The sequence below is a fragment of the Artemia franciscana genome, chromosome 2, assembly GCF_032884065.1.
Source record: "Artemia franciscana chromosome 2, ASM3288406v1, whole genome shotgun sequence".
In the NCBI taxonomy this organism is placed as follows: domain Eukaryota; kingdom Metazoa; phylum Arthropoda; class Branchiopoda; order Anostraca; family Artemiidae; genus Artemia; species Artemia franciscana.
This window is the reverse complement of record NC_088864.1, coordinates 36,273,010-36,288,488: the sequence shown is the minus strand read 5'-3', so window position 1 is coordinate 36,288,488 and position 15,479 is coordinate 36,273,010. Positions and strand designations below refer to the sequence as shown.

At 36.0% G+C, this 15,479-nt stretch overlaps 2 protein-coding genes across 2 annotated transcripts in view; one reads left to right on the top strand and one right to left on the bottom strand.

Moving 5' to 3' along the window:
- Positions 1–15,479, top strand: part of LOC136040940 (E3 ubiquitin-protein ligase MYCBP2-like) — a gene marked incomplete in the record, with an annotated part of 337,503 nt that overhangs the window by 168,109 nt on the left and 153,915 nt on the right.
- The window catches only part of LOC136040946 (uncharacterized), a 71,702-nt gene that overhangs the window by 30,055 nt on the left and 26,168 nt on the right, over positions 1–15,479 (bottom strand). Inside the window, exon 3 of the mRNA XM_065725390.1 lies at positions 9,570–9,881. Within this exon, the coding sequence (XP_065581462.1) occupies positions 9,570–9,881 (312 nt within the window). The remainder of the gene's footprint in view (positions 1–9,569; positions 9,882–15,479) is intronic.

The following is a 15,479-nucleotide window of genomic DNA, read 5'->3' as shown; positions in this document are numbered from 1 at the left end:
ATATGAAAAAATAGCCATATAGTACCATAAAGGCAAAGATATACTAAACAAGAGCTAAGAGCTCATATGGCACTTGTGACGAGGCGAGAAGAGCTAAGAGCCAAGAGATCATTTGGTATGACCTCTAACAAAATTCTATGAATCAATAGATTGATTTAAAAAGGAAAATAAGAGTCTTAATGTCGGTCAGGATTTAAAATAAGAGCTCTGAGTCAAGATGTCCTTCTAAATATCAAAATTCATTAAGATCCGATCACCCACTCGTAAGTTATAAATACCTAATTTTTTCCAATTTTTTCTCTCCCTTTAGCCCCCCCCCCCAGATGGTAGAATCTTGGAAAACGACTTTATCAAGTCAAAGTTGTGCAGCTCCCTGACACGCCTACCAATTTTCATCGTCCTAGCACGTCCAGAAGCACCAAACTCGCCAAATCACTGAACCCCTTCCCTCAACTCCCCCAAAGAGAGCGATTCCAGTACGATTCTGTCAATCACGCATCAAGGACATTTGTTATTCTATCCTACAAGCTTCATCCCGATTCCTTCACTCCAAGTGTTTTTCCAAGATTTCCCCCTCCAACTCCCCCCAATGTCAAAAGATCTGGTCGGGATTTGAAGTAAGAGCTCTGAGACATGAATTCCTTCTAAAAATCAAATCTCATTAAGATCCGATCATCTATTCGCAAGATAAAAATACCCCAATTTTCACGTTTTCCAAAAATTCCGGTTTGCCCCTCCAACTCCCCCCAATGTCACAGGATCTCTTAGGAATTTAAAATTAGAACTTTAAAGCACAAGATCCTTCTAAATATCAAATTCATTAAGATCTGGTCTCCCTTTCATAAGTCACAAATATCTCAATTTTCAAAATTACCCCCCCCCCCGCAATTCAACCAAAGAGAGCAGATCCGGTCCGGTTATGTCAGTCACGTATCTTAGACAGGTTTCTATTCTTCCCATCCAGTTTCATCCTGATCTCACCGCTTTAAGTATTTTCTAAGATTTCCGGTCCCCCAAACTGCCCCCCCCAATTACGCTTGATCCGGTTGAGATTTAAAATAAGATATCTGAATTATGAGCTCCTTCTAAATATGAAGTTTCATGAAGATCCGATCACTCCTTCGCAAGTTAAAAATACGTCATTTTTTCTTATTTTTCAGAATTAACCCCCTCCCCCCCCCAATAGAGCGGATCCGTTCCAATTATGTAAATCACGTATGTAAGACTTCTGATTATTTTCCCCACCATGTTTCATCCCGATCCCTCCAATCTAAGCGTTTTCCATGATTTTAGGTTCCCCCACCCCAAACTCCCCCAAATGTCACCAGATCCGGTCAGGATTTAAATAATTGTATTGAGACACGATATCCTTCTAAATCAAATTTCATTGAGATCCGATCACCCGTTCGTAAGTTAAAAATACCTCATTTTTTCTAATATTTCAGAATTAACCCCTCCCCCAACTACCCCAAAGAGAGCGGATCCGTTCCGTTTATGGCAATCATGTATCCAGGACTTGTGCTTGTTTTTCCCACGACGTTTTATCTCGATCCCTCCACTAAGTGTTTTCCAAGTTTTAGGTTTCCCCCTCCCAACTCCCCCCCCCCAATGTCACCAGATCCGGTCGGGTTTAAAATAAGAGCTCTGAGCCACGACATCCTTCTAAATATCAAATTTCATTGAGATCCGATCACTTGATCGTAAGTTAAAAATACCTCATTTTTTCTAATTTTTCAGAAATAACCCCCCCCCGCCAACTACCCCAAAGAGAGCGGATCCGTTCCGTTTATGTCAATCATGTATCTAGGACTTGTGTTTATTTTTCCCACCAAGTTTCGTCCCGATCCCTCAACTCTAAGTGTTTTCCAAGTTTTAGGTTTCCCCCCTCCCAACTCCCCCCCCCCCAATGTCACCAGATCCGGTCAAGCTTTAAAATAAGAGCTCTAAGACACGATATCCTTCTAAACATCAAATTTCATTGAGATCCGATCATCCGTTCGTAAGTTAAAAATACCTCATTTTTCCTAATTTTTCAGAATTACCCCCCCCCCCCCCCAACTACCCCAAAGAGAGCGGATCAGTTCCGATTATGTCAATCATGTATCTGGGACTTGTGCTTATTTTTCCCATCACGTTTCATCCCGATCCCTCCACTCTAAGTGTTTCCCAAGATTAAGTGTTTCCCAAGGTTTCCTCCCTCCAACTCCCCCCAATGTCATCAGATCCGGTCGGGATTTAAAATAAGAGCTCTGAGACACAATATCATTCTAAATATCAAATTTCACTGAGATCCGATCACCCGTTCGTAAGTTAAAAATACTTCATTTTTTCTATTTTTTACAAATTAACCGGCCCCCACTTCCCCCCCCCCAGATGGTCAAATTGGGGAAAACGACTATTTCTAATTTAAGCTGGTCATGTTCCTGATACGCCTGCCAAATTTGAATTTGACCCCCCCCCCCTTCCCATAGCAAATGATGCCCCTGAACTAAATGAAAAGTAATTTAAATAAAACACCTCGAGATAATGCGCATTACTAGTAATAACCCTACATGGATTGCTCGTTTAGTTATCTTTTCATTTTATTTTTACACTAGCCTCTCTCTAGTACGGCCAACATCCCATTTCTTTTCAAAATTAAATAAAAAAAACAAGTTTTTTCAACTGAAAGTAAGGAGTGACATCAAAACTTAAAACGCACAGAAATTACTTCGTATATGAAAGAGGCTGCTTCCTCATCAACGCCCCGCTCTTTACGCTAAAGTTTGACTCTTTCTCTCAATTCTTCTTTCTAAAACAGTAAAAAAACTTTAGCGTAAAGAGCGGGGCGTTGATGAGGAAGCAGCCTCTTTCATATACGAAGTAATTTCTGTGCGTTTTAAGTTTTGATGTCACTCCTTACTTTCAGTTGAAAAAACTTGTTTTTTTTATTTAATTTCTGAACGTTTTTGAATCAATGCATGTTTTGATTTTGGCTCTCCGCAGAGGAATAATCAAAACGAAATTTGCATATTTTTTTTTTGGCTCAATGGCTTTCTCATAATTTTGATCGAATGATTTTGAGAAAAAAAGAGCGGGGGACGAAGCCTAGTTGCCCCCCGATTTTTTGGTTAATTAAAAAGGCAACTAGAACTTTTAATTTTTTACGAATCTTTTTATTGGTAAAAGATTTACGTAACTTATAAATTAGCTTACGTAAAGAACTTTTGTATTCTCATGTTTTTATTACATATATGAGGGGATTCGCCCCATCGTCAGTACCTCGCTCTTTACACTAAAGCTTAAATTTTATCCCAATTCATTAAGAATGACCCCCTGAATCACAAAAGCCGTAGAATAAGTAGTTGAAATTACCGAAAATACTTTAGCGTAAAGAGCGAGGTATTAGAAGGAGGTGAGCCCCTCATATGGGTAATAATTTCTGTTTGTTTTAAGTTTTATTGCTGTTCCTTACTTCCAGCTGAAAAAGCTTTTTCACTTTTTTTTTTAATTGTTTTTTTTTTAAATAATGCTAGTAAATCCTGCTCTCCCTTCATGGAAATTTTCTTCTCCCATTACAAATTCTCGAAGGAAAGTTCCCCCAGCATATCCCCCTCTTCTCAACCCCTCCCCCAAACCAAAAAAATCCTCCTGAAAACGCCTGTATACTTCCCAATAACCATTACTATATGTAAGCACAGGTCAAAGTTTGTAACTTGTTGCCCCTCCCACGGGGACTGTGGGGGAGTAAGTCGTCCCCAAAGACATAGTTATAAGGTTTTTCGACTACGCTGAATAAAATGGCTATCTCAGAAATTTGATCCGTTGACTTTGGGAAAATAATTAGCGTGGGAGGGGGCCTAGGTGCCCTCCAATTTTTTGGTCACTTAAAAAGGGCACTAGAACTTTTCATTTCCGTTAGAATGAGCCCTCTTGCAACATTCTAGGACAACTGGGTCGATACGATCACCCCTGGGGAAAAAAAAAACAAAAAAACAAAAAAACAAATAAACACGCATCCGTGATCTGCCTTCTGGCAAAAAATGCAAAATTCCACATTTTTTTAGATAGGAGCTCGAAACTTCTACAGTAGGGTTCTCTGATACGCTGAATCTGATGGTGTGATTTTCGTTAAGATTCTATGACTTTTAGGGGGCGTTTCCCCCTATTTTCTAAAATAACGCAAATTTTCTCAGGCTCGTAACTTTTGATGGGTAAGACTAAACTTGATGAAACTTATATATTTAAAACCAGTATTAAAATGCGATTCTTTTGATGTAGCTATTGGTATCAAAATTCCATTTTTTAGAGTTTCGGTAACTATTGAGCCGGGTCGCTCCTTACTACAGTTCGTTACCACGAACTGTTTGATTCATTTTAAGCGTATGGAAAACTAAATATGTGTTTGCAGGAGGATCTAGAGGAACTGCAGTTTTAGCTTATTTCGCTCCCAGTGGCGTCAATTGGGGGGGGGGGGGGCAATTTCCACCTCCTCTAGATTTTCTGTCCCACCTCTAGATTTCGAAAAAATATTCGTTTTCATTAATAGGTATTTTTGGGACATTAAGCGAAAAATATTTGCCCCTCCCCCTCTATATTCTGAAAAATCAATTCCCTTTCCTTAAATTTTCGTGAACTGACCCCACAAATTGTTCCTCCTAAAACTGTTTTTAACACCTGAAAAAAAATATTTACAGATCAGAAAAAAGGACATTATTTCTGCCTCCAAATGAATACCATTCCATATATGAGCCTTTAAAATAGCAACTACATGAAAATAATGGCGATACGCGTTTTACATACGAGATTTCAATTTCAAGCTGAATCTGACTCATTCAAAAACCCGATTTTAAAACTGGTAGCTTAAGCAAACCCTTTCATAGATACTCCAGAACAGGACACAGCTGGTAATTTTTGCTCATATGACGTGAAGCTGGCAAGCTTTACGTTATTATTTATTTACGTTTACGGTTGTTTATTATTTTTGTTTTCCATTAACAGTAATTTCAGTTCATTTCAACTTTAAATTAATAGGTGAGTAATTCTGCTTGTTTCAGGTTTTAATATTGCTGCACTTTTCTTTAAACGTTGTTCTTTCCTAACTGATGTCAAATGAAAAAGTTTTTTTTTAACTGAAAGTAAGGAGCGACATTAAAACTTAAAAAGCACAGAGATTACTCGTATACGAAAGGGACTGTTCCCTCCTCAATGCCCCGCTTTTTACGCTATTACATAAAAAACTAGTTTTTTTAACTGAAAGTAAGGAGCGACATTAAAACTTAAAACGAACAGAAATTACTCCGTATATGAAATGGGTTGTCCCCTCCACAATCCCTCGCTCTTTACGCTAAAGCTTTTAATTGTTTTTAAAAGCAGCATTGTGGCAAAGAGTCAAACTTTAGCGTAAAGAGCGAGGGATTGCGGAGGGGACAACCCATTTCATATACGGAGTAATTTCTGTTCGTTTTAAGTTTTAATGTCACTCCTTACTTTCAGTTAAAAAAACTAGTTTTTTTATGTAATTTCTGAACGTTTTTGAATTAATGCATGTTTGATTTTGGCTCTCCACACATAAATTATTAAAATGAAATTTGCATATTAATTCCTTTTTTGGCTAAATGGCTTTCTCTTAGTTTTGATCAGACGATTTTCAGAAATAAGGGATGGGGAAGGAGGCCTAGTTGCCATGCAATTTTTTTCGGTTACATAAAAAGGCAACTATAAATTTTAATTTTTAACGAATTTTTTTATTAGTAAAAAATATACGTAACTTAAGAATTAACTTACGTAACAAACTTTTATATTCTTTAATTTTTATTATGTATATGAGGGGGTTTGTACCCTCGTTAATACCTCGTTCTTTACACTAAATCGTAAGTTTTGTCCCAATTCTTTAAGAATGACCCCTGAATCAGAAAGGCAGTAGAATAAATAGTTGAAATTACTAAAAATACTATAGCATAAAGAGCGAGGTATTTATCTCCTCCTAAATACCTCACTCTTTATGCTAAAGTATTTTTAGAACCCCAAATATGCGTAATAATCTCTGTTCGTTTTAAGTTTCAATGCTACTCTTTACTTTCAATTGAAAAAACTTTTCCATGTTTATTTTTTCATTGTTTTTTTTTATAGTAATTTTAGAAAATTCTGCGCCCTTTTCATTGAATTTTTGTTCCCTCATGACATATTTCTCCAAGGAAAGATCCTCCCACATAGCCCCCTCCCCTCAACCCCACCCCCAAAACCAAAAAAAAAATCCCCTGAAAACGACTGTACACTTGCCAATAACCATTATTATATGTAAACACTGGTTGAAGTTTGTAACTTGCAGCCCCTCCCCCAGGGATTGTGGGGGAGTAAGTCATTCCCAAAGACATGGTTATTATGGTTTTTGACTATGCGGAACAAAATGGCTATCTCAAAATTTTGATCTGTTGACTTTGGAGAAAAAATGAGCGTGGGAGGGGGCGTAGGTGCCCTCCAATTTTTTTGGTCGCTTAAAAAGGGCACTAGAACTTTTCATTTCCGTTAGAATGAGCCCTCTTGCGACATTCTAGGACCACTTGGTCGATACGATGACCCCTGGGAAAAAAAAACAAACAAACAAACAAATAAACACGCACCCGTGATTTGTCTTCTGGCAAAAAATACTAAATTCCACTAGATAGGAGCTTGAAAATTTTACTTTATGGTTCTCTGATACGCCGAATGCGATGGTGTGATTTTCGTTAAGATTCTGTGACTTTTAGGGGGTGTTTCCCCCTATTTTCTAAAATAAGGCAAATTTTTTCAGGCTCGTAAGACTAAATTTGATGAAACTTATATATTTAAAATCAGCATAAAAATCTGATTCTTTTGATGTATATTTTAGCATCAAAATTCCGTTTTTTAGAGTTTCGTTTACTATTGAGCCGGGCCGCTCCTTACTACAGTTCGTTACCACGAACTGTTTGAAAATTTGACTCATTCTCTCAACTTCACTTTTTAAAACAATGAAAAACTTTAGCGTAAAGAACGGGGCGTTGAGGAGGGAACAGCCCCTTTCAAATACGGAGTAATTTATGTGGTCTCGTGGTCTTAAGTTTCAATGTTGCTCCTCACTTTCAGTTAAAAAAAAGACTAGTTTTTTTATCTAATTTATGAACATTTTTGAATTAATGTACGTTTTGATTTTGGCTCTCCGCACATGAATAAGGAAATTTGCACAATAATTTTTTTTTTTTTTTTTTTTTTTTTTGGTTAAATGGCTTTCTCTTAGTTTTGATCGGACGATTTTGAGAAAAATGAGCTGGGAGAGGAGGCCTAGTTGCCCTACAATTTTTTGGTTACTTAAAAAGGCAACTAGAACTTTTAATTTTTTACGAACGTTTTTATTAGTAAAAAATATGTAACATACGAATTAACTTACGTAAGGAGCTTCTATATTCGTATATTTTTACTATGTATATTAGGAGGTTTGCCCCCTCGTTAATGCCTCACTCTAAACACTAAAGCTTAAATTTTCTCCCAATTCTTTAAGAATGACCTCTGAATCACAAAGGCCGTAAAATAAATAGTTGAAATTACTAGGTATACTTTAGCGCAAAGTGCGAGTTATTTAGGAGGAGATGGACCCTCATATGCGTAATAATTTCTGGTCATATTAAGTTTGAATGCTTCTCCTTACTTTCAGTTGAAAAAAAATTTTTTACAAATTATTATTTCATTGTTCTTTGTTTTAAATAATGCTAGAAAATCCTGTGTCCCCTTCATGAAAATTCTCTTCCCCCATGTAAAATTCCCCCATGGAAAGATCCTCCCACGTAACCTCTTCCCCTCAACCCCCCCAACCAAAAAAAATCCCCCAGAAAACATCTGTACGCTTCCCATTAACAATTACTATACGTAAACACTGGTCAGAGTTTCTCCCCCGGGGACTCTGAGGGAGCGAGTCGTCCCCAAAGACTCAGTTATTAGGTTTTTCGACTATGCTGAACAAAATGGCTATCTCAAAATTTTGATCCGTTGAATTTGGGAAAAAATGACCGTGGGAGGGGGCCTAGACGCCCTCCAATTTTTTGGTCACCTAAAAAGGGCACTAGAGCTTTTGATTTCCGTTCGAATGTGCCCTCTCGCGACATTCTAGGACCAATGGGTTGATATGATCACCCCTGGGAAAAAGAAAACAAAAACAAAGAAACAAAGAAAGGCGCACCCGTGATCGGTCTTCTGGTAAAAAATACTTTACCAATACTTTGTAGATAAGCTCGAAACCTCTGCAGTGGGGTTCTCTGATACGCTGAATGCGATGGTTTGATTTTCGTTAAGATTCTATGAATTTTAGGGGGGTTCTCTCCCCTGTTTTCCAAGATAAAGCAAATTTTCTCAGGCTCGTAACTTTTGATGGGTATAAATTTGATGAAACTTATATATTTAAAATCAGCATAAAAATCCGATTCTTTTTATGTAACTATTGGTATAAAAATTCTGTTTTTGGAGTTTCGTTCACTATTAAGCCTGGTCGTTCCTTATGTACAGTTCATTATCACGAACTATTTGATATGTTTGCTCAAAGTTAGGATCTTCTTGTAAAAAAAAAAAAAAAAAAAAAAAAAAAAAAAAAAAAAAAAAAAAAAAAATCAATCAAATGTCTTATATTTGCTTTTCACTTCTGATCGGAAAAAATTGACGAATTTTTCGGCGTTACGAATCGAGGCTACTAATTATTTTTTCAAAATAATTTCAGACCAATAGTAGAAAATAAGGTCAACGTGAATTCAACGAAAATAAGTTTTGAAGGGTTATTGAATGTAATTAGATAAACGGAGCTAAAAATGCAATTCAAGTATCTGTAACAAAACGCATCACATAGCCTACATATTTAGCTAAGAGCTTATATTACACCATGTTCTGTCTTTATAATTGGAGAAACTTTTTATAAGGGAGTAAGAGGTTCCAAAGAGGGCTCATGGAGTCAAAACCCCTCATTTTCTCCCATAGACTTCGTAAATGTAGACACATTTTCGCAAATAATTTAAGGCTGATACTGCGATAGCAAAATACAAAAGCAAAATACTTAGTAGAAGCTTTACAATTGTGTTTTCTTTCCAAAAGTACGATTCATTTATAAATGTTTTGTCAATAATTACAAATTTGAGGCTAAACTGTAATTTCAGTGTCCAAAAGCAAAACATGGTACATAGTCTATATTTTTCAAAAATAGGCTTTCAGTTTTAACGACAGTTTGCGATTATAAATGTGAGCCTAATATTATGATAAAGGAGTTAAAAAGAAAAGCTTATACAGTAAATAAAGTCTTCCAAACGATGTATGCTTCCCATTAAAGTTATTATTTATGAGTTTTTGAGTCACTATTTACAAATATGAGGGTAAAACTGCAATATAAGCGTCCTTAAATCACAATACATTGCCAATACGTTTCACTAATGGCTTACAATTTTTACCACTTTTTCATACTGAGGAGCTCTTAGACTGTTAATAACATGTCTGAGGCTAATATTGTAACAAAGATCCAAAAGTAAATCAAGGCAAGTTGAAATTCTTAAATGGTATTTGATCTTGACGTGTATAAAAATCAAAGGTAAACTTACTAAAACGGCATCTATCATGAGACCTGAAACAGCGTTAGTTCCAATTGCGTCGGTTGTCACATTAATAAGCTCCATTTTTCTCAATGGAGATGGGAAGCAGGAGCTTGGGATTGTTGAAACTATTCGAGAATGAGCTATCCAAATATCTCCCTTCAATTCTTCAACTGGATGGTATTCGGTATTACTACTTTGACGTTCGATTATTGTTGAGGTAGGCATTCGAAAAGCATTGCTTGATAAGTGCAGCCTATTAATGAAAGATATTGCGATGGATCGAACACGGGAAAATGGAGCATCTTGTAAATGAACACTCTAAAATAAAACCTGAATTAAATTTTGTACTGAAAGTAAAACACTTTGAAACTTATAGAAGTTTTGTTTTCCTTGAAAGCATGTTTAAATACGCAGATATCAGGACTACATGCCTAAAATGTACCTACTTTTGTATCCAACAAGCTTGGGATGTATGGGCTCAAAATGTAAGGTATTTGTGTGTTGAAAGGTACTTGTGTATTGTCGGAAATAATTAGCTTAGCCTGAGTTAGATAAACTACTATGTAGGTATATTATAATTAAATATCCATATATAGAGTTGGTTATGTTAGAAATTTATTATAATGCGTTCTAGACGGCCTGCTTTCCATAATTCTCAGTTGTAGTTTCATAATTTAGCTACTAAAATATTATATTTTCATTATATTTTGGTATATTTCATTACGATTAACATGACTTCACTTCTTGAGTGTGGTTGGTACAATATATAAGTACCGTTGAGGTAATGCAGATACTAAAATATAGGTACGCTAAACTAATTACAAACAGTGTTTCCGTTCGTCAAAAATAATAGCTTAATTAAACTAGAATAACTTCGAAAGAGCATGTCATATTCTGACATAATCTATTGGAGATCCAAACCGTTGGTTATTGTCCTGAAATGAGACCCAATAGGCGGAATAATTTTGTATTCTTGCCAGAACTTTCACCAAATTCCTTGGAAACATTTTCCGGTGTGAAAGAAACGGCATTTAGCTCAGCGTCATGGCAGTCGACGTAAGCCTGAAATATTGCTCCAGACAAATTACATCAAAACAACTTATTCCTTCCAAAAAGGATGCAACTTTTTCATCAGTGCCAAAAAAAGACTCCTTGACAATTATAAATCATGATTTTTTTTCAATTAGCAATGGCTTCTATTGGTAATTCCACAAAAAACATGATTGGGGCGATGCCTCAATTTCTTTGAAATGACTGCTATATTAGTAGTCGTTTTTTTTTTTTTTTTTTACATAGGGTCTGATTCAACCTGAATTTGTGTGCCAATTAGCCCTAAAAAAAACATCAAAACTTAGTGATCATTGTTTCTATGATCAGTTATCTTTTCGGAGTTAGGAAATTACAAAAGTGGGAGGCTTTTTTCTCTCTCCTTATGGGTGGTTTTTAACATCAATTTATATCAGTATAAACTAATTTACATTCAATCAAACATGGGTCTTTTAACTATTAAAGTTACCGTAAAATTCTTTTTCCGTTAACACATCAAAGTAAAGTCCAGATACATAACGTAATGCTGCAAAAGGGGGAAAAGTTTGATTTAAGAATAATTTCTTTGCATATTTAAGTCCTAACTCGCCTATGATTTTACGTATCGGTAGGCTTAAAACTTTAATGCAAGGTCTCAAAGACAAGGGCAAGGAGCTTTTCAAGAGCAGTGTAGGAAATCTATTGATGTGACGCGTCTCAGTTATGGCTGTATTTTTGGCTACAATCAAACAGTTCGTGGTAACGAACTGTAGTAAGGAGCGACCCGGCTCAATAGAAAACGAAACTCTAAAAAACGGAAATTTGATGCTAAAAGATACATCAAAAGAATCGGATTTTCATTCTGATTTTAAATATATAAGTTTCATCAAATTAATCCGTGTCATCAAAAGTTAAATTTGCCTTATTTTGGAAAATGGGGGAAACACCCCCTAAAAGTCATAAATCTTAACGAAAATCATAGCATCGCATTCAGCGTATCAGAGAACACTATAGCAAAAATTTCAAGCTCCTATCTACAAAAATTTGGAATTTCGTATTTTTTGCCAGAAGACAGATCACGGGTGCGTGTTTTTTTTTTTTTTTTTTTTTTTTTTTTTTTTTTTTTTTTTTAGGGGTCATCGTATTGACCAAGTGGTCCTAGAATGTTGCAAGAGGGCTCATTCTAACGGAATTGAAAAGTTCTAGTGCCCTTTTATGTGACCAAAAAATTGCAGGGCACCTGGGCCCCCTCCCACGGTCATTTTTTTCTCAGTCAACGGATAAAAATTTGGAGATAGCCATTTTGTTCCGAATAGTCGAAAACCATAATAACTATGTCTTTGGGGATGACTTACTTCCTCACAGTCCCCGGGGGAGGGGCTGCAAGTTACAAACTTTTACCAGTGTATATATACAGTAATGGTTATTGGGAAGTGTGGCCTACAGACGTTTTCAGGGAGATTTTTCGGTTTGTTGGAGAGTTGAGGGGAGGGGGTTATGTGCGAGGATCTTTTCTTGGAGGAATATGGCATGGGGAAGAGAAATTCAATGAAAAGGGCGCAGGATTTTCTATTATTACTATAGAAAAAACAATGAAAAAATAAACATGAGAAAGTTTTTTCAATTGAAAGTAAGGAGTAGCATTCAAACTTAAAATGAACAGAGATTATTACGCATATGAGGGGTTCTTCTCCTCCTAAATACCTCGCTCTTCATGCTCTTTAAGTATTTTTAGTAATTTCAACTATTTATTATACGGCCTTTCTGATTCAGGGGTTATTCTTAAAGAATTGGGACAAAATTAAAGAAAAAAAACTAGTTTTTTTAACTGAAAGTAAGGAGCGACATTAAAACTGAAAACGAACAGAAATTACTCCGTGTATGAAAGGGGCTGTTCCCTTCTCAACGCCCCGCTCTTTACGCTAAAGTTTTTACTGTTTAATAAAGTAGAATTTAGAGAAAGAGTCAAACTTTAGCGTAAATAGCGAGAAGGGAACAGCCCCTTTCATACACGGAGTAATTTCTGTTCGTTTTCAGTTTTAATGTTGATCCTTACTTTCAGTTAAGAAAAAAAATCGTTAATTTTATTTAATAACAAAAGAAAAGCACAATAAGCAAATCATTGATTGCAATAGGTTTCAATAAGTTCTTTTGAACACAGTCCAATAATTGCAATTGGTTATCGAACCCTATAGATTACAAAAATCATTTACAGTAAGCTAATTGAAGGCGGGATTAATTTACATAAACCCTTTTTACTGTGCAAAGGGTATCAGCTCTTCCTGCGTTCACACTTGAAGGAATAAATCCTCAAAGCTTGGTTTCTGCTTGGTTTCTTTTACAACCATTCAAAAGCTAAATTAATTTCAACATAAAAATTAACCACACACTGCAAAGTAAAGAAGCAAGCATAACGGTCAGCACAGGGTATCGGTATATATCTAGATTTTGCTTGTTTCATTATTATATTTTTACAGAAATATAAAATACTTAGTTATACCGATAATACTGATCACGTAAATCAGAATTATCAATTTTACTTGTCTGCTTTTTTAATTTGAAATTACTAAAGTTTGCTCTTTACGCTACAGTTTGAATCTTTCTCTCAATTGTGCTTTTTAAAACAGTAAAAAACTTTAGCGTAAAGAGCGGGGCGTTAAGGAGGGAACAGCCTCTTTCATATAAGGAGTAATTTCAGTTCGTTTTAAGTTTTAATATCGCTCCTTACTTTCAGTTAAAAAAAAAAACTTTTTTTTATTTAATTACGGAACGTTTTTGAATTAATGCATGTTTTGATTTTAGCTCTCCGCACATGAATAATTAAAAAAAATTGCATATTAATTTATTTTTATGGCTAAATGGCTTTCTCATAGCTTTAATTGGACGATTTTGAGAAAAAAGGAGCGAGGGAGTAGGCCTAGTTACCCTTCAATGTTCTGGTTATTTAAAAAGGCAACTAGAACTTTTAATTTTTTACGAACGTTTTTATTAATAAAAATATACGTAACTTACGAATTAACTTGCGTAACAGACTTCCACATTCATATCTTTTGTTATGTATATGAGGGGTGCCACGCCCTCGTCAATACCTCGCTCTTTACACTAAAGCTTAAGTTTTGTCCCAGTTCCTTAAGAGTGACCCCTGAATCACAAAGGCCGTATAATAAATAGTTGAAATTAATAAAAGTACTTTAGCGTAAAGAGCGAGGTATTAGGAGGAGGTGAACCCCTCATATGCGTAATAATTTCTTATTAGGAGGAGGTGAACCCCTCATATGCGTAATAATTTCTGTTCGTTTTAAGTTTTAATGCTGCTCCTTACTTTCAGTTGAAAAAACTTTTCATATTTATTTTTTCATTGTTCTTTAAAAAAATGCTAAAAATCCTGCGCCCTTTTCATAGAAATTTTCTTCCCCATGACAAATTCCTTCATGGAAAGCTCCCCCCGAATAACCCCCTTCCCTCAACCCCTCCACCCAACCAAAAAAATCCCCCTGAAAGCGTCTGTACACTTCCCAATAACCATTACTATGTGTAAACACTGGTCAAAGTTTGTAACTTGTAACCCCTTCCATGTGGACTGTGGGGGAGTAAGTCGTCCCCAAAGACATAGTTATTAGATTTTTCGACTATGCAAAATGAAATGGCTATCTCAGAATTTTGATCCGGTGACTTTGGGGGAAAATGAGCATGGGAGGGGGCCTAGGTGCCCTCCAATTTTTTGGTCACTTAAAAAGTGCACTAGAACGTTTAATTTCCGTTAGAATGAGCCCTCACACGACATTCTAGGACCACTGGGTGGATATGATAACCCCTGGGAAAAAAACAAAACAAAAAAAAACAAACAAATAAACACGCATTCGTGATCCGTCTTGTGGCAAAAACGCAAAATTCCACATTTTTGCAGATAGGAGCTCGAAACTTCTACTGTTGGGCTCTCTAATAAGCTGAATCTGAGGGTGTGATTGTCGTTAAGATTCTATGACTTTTAAGGGGTGTTTTTCCCTATTTTCTAAAATAAGGCAAAATTTCTCAGGCTCGTAACTTTTGATGGGTATATTTTGATGGGTAATGAAATTTATATATTCAAAATCAGCATTAAAATGCGATCCTTTTGATGTAACTATTGTTATAAAAATTCCACGAACTGTAGTAAGTCACTCCTTACTACAGTTCGTTACCACGAACTGTTCGATAGGTGTGCATAAAAGAATACATTTCTTACCTTTCCACCTCACAAGCTAAAAAATAGACTTATTACCTGAATTATGAATCAATACTTCCCTGGTGGAAAATAGTTCCAAGAATGTGTTCCTCTCCATTTTCAAAATCTGTCCATATCACCTTCAATATTTGTTCTAAGCCTTTTCCGACATGCTGCAACATACCGTATTTGATAGCTACTAACCTGCCGAGTATGTAAGCTCTCTTGTGTAAAATCATGCCTACACACAACGTTAAGAGAGAACACCCTCCTCCCCTATAGGCCCCTTACCCCTTGAAAAACCTTTCTGAAACGCCTTTCCCCCGACTCTAAGGGTTGAGCCTCAGCACATTTATGTGCAGACCCCTTAAAGCGAGTGAGTCTAAAAATTTTCTCTTACACTCATTTAACATCAACGTGCTTGGTAGTGTCAAAGTTAAGTGCCATGTTGCAGTTTTGGTGCCATTTCCAGAGTGGAGAAGGGTAGGAAACGTCTTAGATCATCTTTAGATAGGTAGTGGCAAGAGAAATTTTCAAAATTTATACGAATTCGATTGGCTACAAAGATAAGTGTCAGAGGGATTTAGCCAAGGAAAACAAGAAAATATTGAAGAATTTTTTCGATGGATTAGGTCAAACATTAAATATTGGGCTAACGCTCGGTTCAACAGAAAAGGTATTAAGGA